The 9,700-nt window shown below is 52.9% G+C and overlaps 1 protein-coding gene across 1 annotated transcript; it reads right to left on the minus strand.

Moving 5' to 3' along the window:
- Nucleotides 1–924: 924 nt before the first annotated feature.
- Nucleotides 925–9,019, minus strand: LOC142821578 (zinc finger protein RFP-like). The gene is made up of 4 exons (XM_075912942.1): nt 8,629–9,019; nt 5,151–5,355; nt 4,347–4,406; nt 925–3,171 (listed from the first exon to the last, which is right to left on the minus strand). The coding sequence occupies exons 1-4, from the start codon at nt 8,878–8,880 to the stop codon at nt 2,621–2,623; spliced, it is 1,068 nt and encodes a 355-aa protein (XP_075769057.1). The 5' UTR covers nt 8,881–9,019; the 3' UTR covers nt 925–2,620.
- Between the last annotated feature and the right edge of the window lie 681 nt (nt 9,020–9,700).

Here is a 9,700-nt window from a genome sequence, read left to right on the forward strand (position 1 = left end):
AGGCAACTACTAACACTAGCAACTACTCAAGTTCTCTGTATTTCCACTGATTTCTTCCTATTCTGTGAAACTCCACACAACATAACAAGTGGCAACGAGGGTGGGATACCTGTGCTGCCTCCGGGAACAAAAAGGTAGAAGTCAATGTAAGAAAACAAACATTTTTTTTGGCTGTTCTGGAAGGTGGGGGTAAGAACTGATGGCTACACTGTGCAAACTGAAACTTAGATCAGTGGAAATACAGAGAGCTTGAGTAGTTGCGAGTATCCATGTTATTGCATAACACAGAACTAACTAGAACAAGCCCAAACCAGCTGGGCTGACCCCAGTGACCTAACTCAGGGTATGTCTACACTACCCCGCTAGTTCGAACTAGCGGGATAATGTATGCATACCGAACTTGCTAATGAAGCCCGGGATTTGAATTTCCCGGGCTTCATTAGCATAAAGCCAGTGCCGCCATTTTTAAAAGCCGGCTAGTGCGAACCCCGTGCCGCGTGGCTACACGCGGCACGGGCTAGATAGTTCGAACTACGTAGCCATTCCGAACTATCTGTACTCCTCGTGGAACGAGGAGTACAGATAGTTTGGAATAGCTAGCTAGCTATTTCTAACTATCTAGCCCGTGCCGTGTGTAGCCGCGCGGCACGGGGTTCGCACTAGCCGGCTTTTAAAAATGCCCTGGCTGGTTTGCATGTTCCCAGATGCATTCCTCAGGTGTGTATTGGGCATCTTGAGAGCCATTGTGCTTACGGTTGTGCTAGTTAGCATCATCATTCATTGGTCATTCCTTCCTCATGACAGGCAGTCCAGGCCCAATACCAGCACAGAGAACATATTCATAACTCCGCATACAGAGATCATACAAGCACATGAAGAGCACACATAGACTCAGTAAAACAGAAGCTTTTATTTGACACCTCACATGGCCCCCTTTGTACGGACTTTGGGGCAAATACCCCGCTATGGGCGCAGCAGTGATCTGGCTGCTCCCCTTAAAGTCCAATACTGTGATAAAGGTGCAACCCTGTTTATTTACACACCCACCCTCACTCAGGGTGACGGGTGGGACTTCCTGCCGATTTGCAGGATCTTTTGCCACTGAAAGAGCCTTACAGAGTAATATCCTTATCCTCTATTTATTGACAATTCTCAAGCAAGCAGAATACAGTGTCATGCTCACCATTCCTGGTACAGGCAGGCAGACTTCCTCTGCTGGCCAGGTAAGATCAGTCACTCTGGATCTTAGCTGCTACATGTCGCGGTTGTGCAGCAGAATCCTGGCAGTTCTGGTCTTAGGTCGGGATAGGCAAAAGGGCCCCTGTGGGCCAGATACAGCCCACCAGGTGGGTTGATTCGGCCCACAGAGGCCCTGCCACTCCCCCGCCCCCAGGCCAATCAGGACTTGGGGCTGGGGGAAGCACACGAAGTTTCCTCCCCATGTCAGGAGCGTGCAGCGCTTAGAAGCACCACGTGCTCCTGGCAGGACGGGAGGAGTCTTTGCATGCTCCCCTGCCCCCAAGCCCTGATTGGCCTGGGGGCAGAAGGGGGCGTGCGTGAAGTCTCCTCCCGCACAGGGAAATGGGTCCCTAGGGGAACCTCTGTGGGGAGGGAGAGGGCAAAGACTTTATGCTCTCCCCTACCCCCAGACCAATCATAGTCTGTGGATGGGGAAGCAGGGAAGTATCCTGACCCTTCTGCTTGAGGCCACAGCCCTTCAGATGTGGCCTGGGGCAAAAAATGTTCGCCCCACCCGGTCTTAGATGCCATGTCTTGGAGGGGAGTTTGTCTTCCTTCTTCTTGTTGTTCCTTTCTGTTCTTGTTTCCCTTTTGCTTTTCTTGCTTTTCCCCTTTCTTCTTCTGTCCTTTTGCTTCTATTACTTTTGCTTGCTTGTCTCCTTCTTGGACCCCAGTTTATATAGTGAAATCTGAATCCTGCTCACCTTAACCAATTATTTTAGTATAATTTTACTAACCAATAATAACATACGGTAACAGAATTGCCTAACCAATCACACTCCACCACCTTGGTTGATTTTCACCTAGCAAAATTAACTATACAGCAGAAAGAAACAGACACAAACCAGACAGATACCACACAGACAAACAATAGGAAAGTGAGGACAAGAATCGTAGAATGAGGATTCCACAACCACAACTATTGATAAGCAGTGTTTTGCCAGACAAAATACAGTTAAGTAAGTTTTCCCTGCCCATCTTGAGCTCTGTTTCTTATCTGGTGACAGTGCGTGCTATTAAGATAGAATCCCCTTCTCAGAGCCTAGTGTGACACTCATGCAATTTAGACAGAATGTGAGCATGTGGCTCCTGGCTTTACAACTAATGGCTGCTGCTCTTCAGTCTGGCTGCAGAAGAAGGCGGTAGTCTAGGCCTACCAAATAGCTACAGGCTTTCCAATACGGCTACCAAAAAATCATCTTGTTACAACCTCTGCCTGTCCCCTGCCCAGCTGTTAGTTCTGCCCCTGCCCAGCCCCCACCTTTGCTCCTCTGCTCCTCCTGGAGCCCAAGGGGGTCTTCTCTTGCAGGGATGGAGGGGAGCAGCTTCCACACATCATAGAGATGAGGAGCAGGGGCTAGGCAGATGGGACTCCAAGGTTCTAGAGACTGGGCTGTGTGAGGCCTAGAGAGGCTGAACTCAGGGACAGTTGGAGCTGGGATTTAAACCCCACACAGAACCAGGGTCGGATTCTCTCCCCAGGGAGGGAGCCCGGCGGGAAAGTGAAGATCAGGGCCTCAGCATCAGCATCGATAAATGTCACCTGCCCCTGGTCACAGTCCAGACAAACCCAGATCCTGTGGGGAGTGCTCAGTTGCAGTGGGGTCACCTCAGGGTCAGTGAGAGCCTGGAAGAAACCCCCCCACCACTGTACAGCCCAGATCCCCTCCTCAGGGCTACGGCTGATCCGTCCCTTCCTGCTCACAGACTCTCTGGCCACCCCCACAGCCCAATCTTTCCCATCCCCCACCTCCACCTCCCAGCAATGTCTCCCCGAGGTGAATCCCTCACGGCCCAGCACACAGTACACAGAGTCAAATCTCTCCGGTTTGTCGAGCAGTGGCTGACGTTCATGTTCCCATTTCACACTTTTCTGATCCTCTGACAGGACAAGCTGGGGATTCGCCGTGTCTGGATCCAGAGTCACAATCGCTGGGGAGAGAGAATCAGGGCGTGAGGGGCAGAGCTCAGTCCTGGGAGCGGCTGGGGCCATTTCTCAACCTCCCCAGCATCCCTGTTCTGGCTGGGACAGGCCTGGGCCCCAGGGAGCTGCCTCTGTCCTGGGTCACTAGGCTATGTCTAGACTATGGAGTTTTTCTATCCTGGAAAATCTCCGCCGCATCCAGGAAACAGGTCTGCTCTTCTGACGCTTTTATCGGAAGAGCAGATGCATTCTCTTGGAAGACCTGCATTCCTCATTTCATTCCGTGTAGGTGGGCCAAATTTCAGAAAAACATCTTAAAAAAAAAAAAAAAAAAACAACCGGAAAAATGTGCGCAAATTGTGGAGCGCAGTTTCCATACCTTTTTCTGAAAAAAAAAAAATGTAGTGAAGACCTAGCCTAAGACTGAGCCGAGCTGTCACTGGGCCTCAGCCTGGGCAATGGGACCCACTTCATCAGCTTCTCATTTCTGTGCAGAGGCTGCAGCCTCCTGCCCCCCAGCTTAGGCTGCTCCATCCCCAGAGTCAGGCCGAGGGCAGGAGGGTTCAGTGAGGTGGGGAAGGGGCGGGGGGGCAAAAGAGGCAGGTTCCAGCTTCAACCCCCAGAGGGAAACTCCCTCCCCTGCTGCAGCCTCCACCCCCTGCCCAGGGCAGCGCAGGGGAAGAGCCGCCTCACCCCAGAGAGCAGGGCCTGGGCATTAGTCACCCCCAGGGCAGGTGGAGGGTCCAGGGCTCCTCAGGGCAGCCGGGCTCAATTGGGGGAGCCCAGCTCTGGCTTCTGGCCTGGCTGTTGGCAGGGCTCTGGGGAAGGGGATCTGGGGTGGGGCTATGGGGAGGGGCCAGCACAGGGCAGAGGCTGGTGCCCAAGGAGGGGCTGCGCTGATCAGCTGCCCCGACACAAAGCGCAGCCCCTGCCTGCAAAGCCCCCTGCCTGCAAACTGTGCCCATAGTAAGAAGTGTGTGTGGGGGGGGTCCGACCATCCCATTGCTTAAAGGGTCAGGACACGGCCCCTCGTCCTTCTGACCCAGTGCCCCTGGGGCTCCTCCCTACTCAGTGGGCAGGTTTTGGGCTCTGCCTGTCGTGGTCGCTGGGGGTTTGGTTGGTGACTTGAGCTACACATGTATGATGTGTGGAAGGTGTTTTCAGTCTTCATTTGAAACCTCACCCTGTCTGAAAGCTCCCAGGGACTTTCCTCCTGCTCCTTCCAGGACAGAGGGCGGCGTGTCTGGTGGGGGAAGGAATAAGAGAAGTGAGACTTCAGGAGTCCATATTGCCGATGACATCCCCAATCCTAACACACAGACCTGGGTTTTCATTATAGCAGAGACACACTTGGGCTGTGTCTAGACTGACCAGTTTTTCTGCAAAAACAGCTGCTTTTCCGGAAAAACTTGCCAGCTGTCTACACTGGCTGCTTGAATTTCCACAATAGCACTGACTTCCTACTGTAAGAAATCAGTGCTTCTTGCGGAAATACTGTGCTGCTGCCGTTCGGGCAAAAGTCCCTTTTGCGCAAAACTTTTGTGCAAAAGGGCCTGTGGACAGCTGAGATTTGTTTTGCGCAAAAAAGCCCCAATTGCGAAAATGGCGATCGGGGCTTTTTTGCGGAAAAGCGCTTCTAAATTGGCCACGGACACTTTTCCGCAAAAAGTGCTTTTGCAGAAAAGCATCTGTGCCAATCTAGATGCTCTTTTCCAAAAATGCTTTTAACATAAAACTTTTCCATTAAAAGCATTTCCGGAAAATCATGCCAGTCTAGACGTAGCCTTGGGGTGTGTCTACACTGCAGGGAAGATTGAGGCTGCTGCTGTCGATCTCCCAGGGTTTGAATTAGAAGTTGAGTTAAAACTGCTAATTGAACAGAGGGGCGGTTCTGTAGATCAGTGTTTCCCAGCCAGGTTTCCATCGGTCTCTTTCCACAGCCTCAGACGCTTTGCTGACTCTCCCCTCCCCCATCCCTTCTAGGTACCTGTGAACTCCCTCAGAGTCTCTGACAGCGCAGTGGTTTTCTGGGAGAAACCCCTGACTTGTTCTTCCAGTTCAGTGTTAGTCTGGAGCCTCCCAGTCTCCTCGTCCAGCTTCTCCAGCTGGGTCAGCAGGAGTCGCTCTTGTTCTCCTAGGAACTGCGGTAGCTGTAGAAACTTGGCCACAATCTTCTGCCTCTTGGTTTCTGTCTGAAAACAGGGAAAGGGCTGGGCAGGGACATGGATGGAGCCCGGGGCCCTTTCATGAGGAGCTGAGTGCAAACCTACAGATTTCTGGGAGAACTTGGCAAACCTACAGATTTCTGACACTTGTCTCCACTCTACGGGTACTAGGTTGAGGCGTTTCTCGGTTTCCCCTTTGGCCCCTGTGTCCCTCTGAAAGGGATGTTCCCATGTCTGTCATGGGCAGCGTGTTCTGTTATTCATGGGCTCTGGGAACAGCAGGAGGCAGGACTCAGCACCCAGGTTCTCCTCAATGTGTTGAATATTTTTTTCTATGTGTACTGAGGCATCAGGATCTCTCCTGAGCTGCTGCCTAAGCACTCAGAGTACTGGGAACACTGCTCAGCCCCACACTGACACAGATAGATACCCAGGAAGTACACAGAAGCAAACCCATTAGTGCAGGAAATGACAGACCCAGCAGACAGCCCTTGCCAGGGACATTCAGGTCACTGGGGGAGGATTTCTGGGAAAGCCACCAGGGCTGGACTTTAACTCATCCCCTGACATGGAAGTTCAGGACCTGTCCACACCCAAAAACATGGAGAAACTCAGGATGCTAACTAGTGGTTAATTGTCTAGTCAAGTAGTCAATGGAATTTCCATCGACTACTCGATTAGTCGAGAGACACTCCTGCATTCCTGCTGTTAAATGTAAAGGAGCTCCCGCTGGGGTTCTAGTACGTTTCAAAGGAGGAATGCAGAACTCCACGTGCAGCCCAGGGCAGGTGGGAAGTCCCACTGACTCCGGGCTGTAGGTGGGCGCCAGCTTTGACATGCACAAGAGTCCCCAGCGGGAGTCAAAGTCCCCTGCTGACCCCGGGCTCCATGCTGCGCTGCTGCTTTGAAATGCCACGTGGAACCCGAGATCAGCTGAGGAGTCCCCAGCTGACCCCGGGCTCCACACGCGCAGCGACGCTCAGCTGAGCCTGGAATCAGCTCTGCAGCGCTGCCACTTTGAAACACCGAGCCAGGGATCAGGTCAGTGGTGCTGCCCCTTTGAACGCTGCCTTGGTGTTTCAAACCAGGCCTAGCTGTGCATCTCTGCCGCTTTTAAGTCCCCCTTTTTCCCCCTGCACTTTGCTGCCTCTATCTGCTGTCTACACAGCTCCTTTTTGTGCAAAAGCCTCTTGCTCAAAAGCAGATGCTAATTAATGATGCAAATGAAGCACGGCGATATTCCACACTGTGCTTCAGTTGTATAAGTTTTTCCAGAAGAAGGCTACAGTGTAGCCTTAGCTGAGGAGACTGAGGCTGCAGCAGGACACCTGTGAGGGTGGGGGCAGGAGGGGGCGGCACCTCCACAAAGAATGATGTAGGTGGGGATGGTCTGACAGAGGCAGGGACAGGCCCACAGAGGCCGACCAGTGCAGGTGGGGGAGGCCCGGCAGGCAGGCGTGGGCATGTCCTGTGCTCTGGGGATGGGTCAGTGACTCCCTTAATTAAACAGGTTGATTTCTGCTCAGGGTGGCTGGGGTTTGCCCCAGCACTGCCCTACAGTGGTAGTACCCTCGGGGCAAGTACCCACTGCCGCAGTGCCTGGTACAGCTCCTGGCAGCAGTGCATTCTGGGAGACTCCTAAAAGCTGCCTGGCACAGGTCAGACTGGTACCAAGCAGCTCCAGCCTGGGGGTAGTTTTGCTTTAACCCAGTCTGATCCCAGTGGTGGCTGGCGTGGCCCTGCGCTGCCTGGAGCCCTGTTGAAGGTGGACTCAAGGTGCTCATGGTCCCACACAGGCTACGTCTACACTGGCATGATTTTCCGGAAACGCTTTTAACGGAAAAGTTTTCTGTTAAAAGCATTTTCGGAAAAGAGCGTCTAGATTGGCAGGACGCTTTTCCACAAAAGCACTTTTTGCGGAAAAGCGTCCGTGGCCAATCTAGACATGCTTTTCTGCAAAAAAGCCCCGATCGCCATTTTCGCGATCGGGGCTTTTTTGCGGAAAACAGTACTGTGCTGTCTACACTGGCCCTTTTGCGCAAAAGTCTTTCAGAAAAAGACTTTTGCCCGAATGGGAGCAGCATATTTTTTCCGCAAAAGCACTGACAATCTTACATGAGATTGTCAGTGCTTTTGCGGAAATTCAAGTGGCCAATGTAGACAGCTGGCAAGTTTTTCCGCAAAAGCAGATGATTTTGCGGAAAAACTTGCCAGTTTAGACACAGCCACAGTGTTCAGCCCAGAGATCTCCTCTAGTGCCGGTCACAGCATCTGAGTTTAACCCCTCCTGGAGCAGCCCAGGAGTTGAGCAGCCCAGGAGTTCAGCAGTGGGAAACTGCCTCACCTTACTGGGCATCTTTCTCTCCTAACCAATATGTTTCAACCCCACACCTGAGGTGGCAGCATGGCCTAGTGGTTAGGATCATAAAGTGTACCTGGAAAAATTGGGGGTGGTTCTAGACTGACATCAGCTACTAACCTCTTAGCTCATTCACCTTTCTTCCTCTCTTTTACCCCCCTCCCCCGCTTTGTACCTCAGTTTTCCTTCCCAACGTTTGTCTATCTAGACTGTAAACCGCTCAGGGAAGAGATTGTCCCTAGTTTTGTTTTGTGCAAAGCCTGGATCTCATGTGGGACCTGTAAGGGCTACTGTGATGCAAACACAAGTAATAACATTAAATTCTAGTCATCACATTTGTAACAACAACAGCAGCTTGTAACCTCCCTTCTCCAGTCTGAAGACAGCACATTCCCATAGCCAGCCTGTGGCTGATCCATACCCCTCCCATTCGGTAACGGGCTCTCATTTCCCCCATAGAGGGCTGCATCTGACGAAGTGGGTCTTTGCCCATGAAAGCTTATGCTCCTACACTTCAGTTAGTCTATAAGGTGCCACAGGACTCCTTGCCGCTCTCATAGAGGGCTGGTTTCAGGAGGATTCCGCTGAGCATCTCAGAGAAGTTTCTCACATCCGGTGTCTTTAAAGACTTGGAATTTGGCCTCTGTTGCCTCCTCCCCTTACCCCCCCTCAGCTGGAGCATTTCTTTTGTCCCAGCCTCTCCTGAGCCAGGCAGGCTTCAGCTGGTTGGTGAGTCGCACTGGGCCATAGAACAGTCAGGGAAATTAGCCAGTGACTCAAACTCAGAGTAATTCCCTAGCAGATGGGCAGCACTGTGTGCGCTTGGTGCACCCAGGACTCTCTGCAGACCACACAGATGGGTCTTGATCCTCCTCACAGAACAGCTTCAGCACATCCTGGTGCTCCCCACACATCCTGCCCGTGCCTGCTCCCTTCATTACCTGCAAACTGAGCTGTTTGACTAGTTCCACCATGTTCGCCAGCTGCCTGTTGGGCAGGAGAGGTCCTTGCTGCACAGGGGCCCTGCACTGTGGGCAGGGGTTAGTTGGGCCAGGTCCCTCCCAGCACCAGCTGAGGCAGGTGTGGCAGAAATTGTGCCCGCAGGGTGTGATCATCGGGTCCGTGAAATACTCCAGGCAGACAGGACAAGTCACGTCCATTCTGAGACTTTCCACTGTGCTCGCTGCGGCCATGGCTCCCTCTGGGCTGGGGAAGAGGATCAGTTTCTATTTCCTGAGCTCAGGCTCTACCTGCCTCCAGCAACAACCGGCTGTTCCCCTCCCTGGAGCTGACTCAGGCTGTTTCCTGTAATGGGAAAAGCCAGCAGGAGACACCCCAGCCCTAGAGGCTTTGGTGATCAATGTCCCACACTCTGGCTCTGCCACCTACCCCTGGGCTGGTTTGGCGAATCTCTGGGGCGGCACATGTTCCCCAGAATCCACCAGGCTGGGCTGCTCAGCTCCCAGAACTGTGCGTGTAAGGAGAGAGAGTGAGGCTTGTGCAGAATTCATTGTGTTTGATGTGCGATGTTGACAGATAAAGTAACAGTTGAGTATTTATATGGATCTAGTTACATGCTCTCAGTTGCAGTTTTACCATGTTCAATTTTCACAGCAGTGGGAAATGCTAGGGGGAGGGGCAGGCAGTACTGGGCTCAGACAATAACTATTCAGTGACAGACACTGAGATTCAAACAGGAAAAACTTTATTATTAAACCACAAACTGTGGCTGTGACTCTCCACAGGCCAAGCCGAGGCCCCACAAGGACAGGAAGTTCTCAAGCAGCCCGGCTCCTCCTGGGCCTGGGTGGAACATTCAGGTGACACGTTCCGGGGCCCGAGCCCGGCCGAGTCCGCGCGCTCCCGCCCCCCTGGCCCGAGAGGCGGGTCCGTGTCTCGCGCCGGAGGAAGGGCAGGCGCGTCACTGGGCTACCGCGCTCTCATTGGTTGGTGGATCCCCGGCCCCGCCCCCTTCCGAGTTCCTGGCCCCGCCCTCGGCGTCTCTGGGCAGCC

Source organism: Pelodiscus sinensis, chromosome 31, assembly GCF_049634645.1.
Source record: "Pelodiscus sinensis isolate JC-2024 chromosome 31, ASM4963464v1, whole genome shotgun sequence".
Taxonomy (NCBI): domain Eukaryota; kingdom Metazoa; phylum Chordata; order Testudines; family Trionychidae; genus Pelodiscus; species Pelodiscus sinensis.

Coding starts and splice junctions, on each gene's coding strand:
- LOC142821578 (XM_075912942.1), bottom strand. CDS start 8,880: ATGGCCGCAGCGAGCACAGTGGAAAGTCTCAGAATGGACGTGACTTGT. Junction 5,356..8,628: donor TCAAACAGCTCAGTTTGCAG/GTAATGAAGGGA, acceptor CCCTGTTTTCAG/ACAGAAACCAAGAGGCAGAA. Junction 4,407..5,150: donor GACTCTGAGGGAGTTCACAG/GTACCTAGAAGG, acceptor TTCCCCCACCAG/ACACGCCGCCCTCTGTCCTG.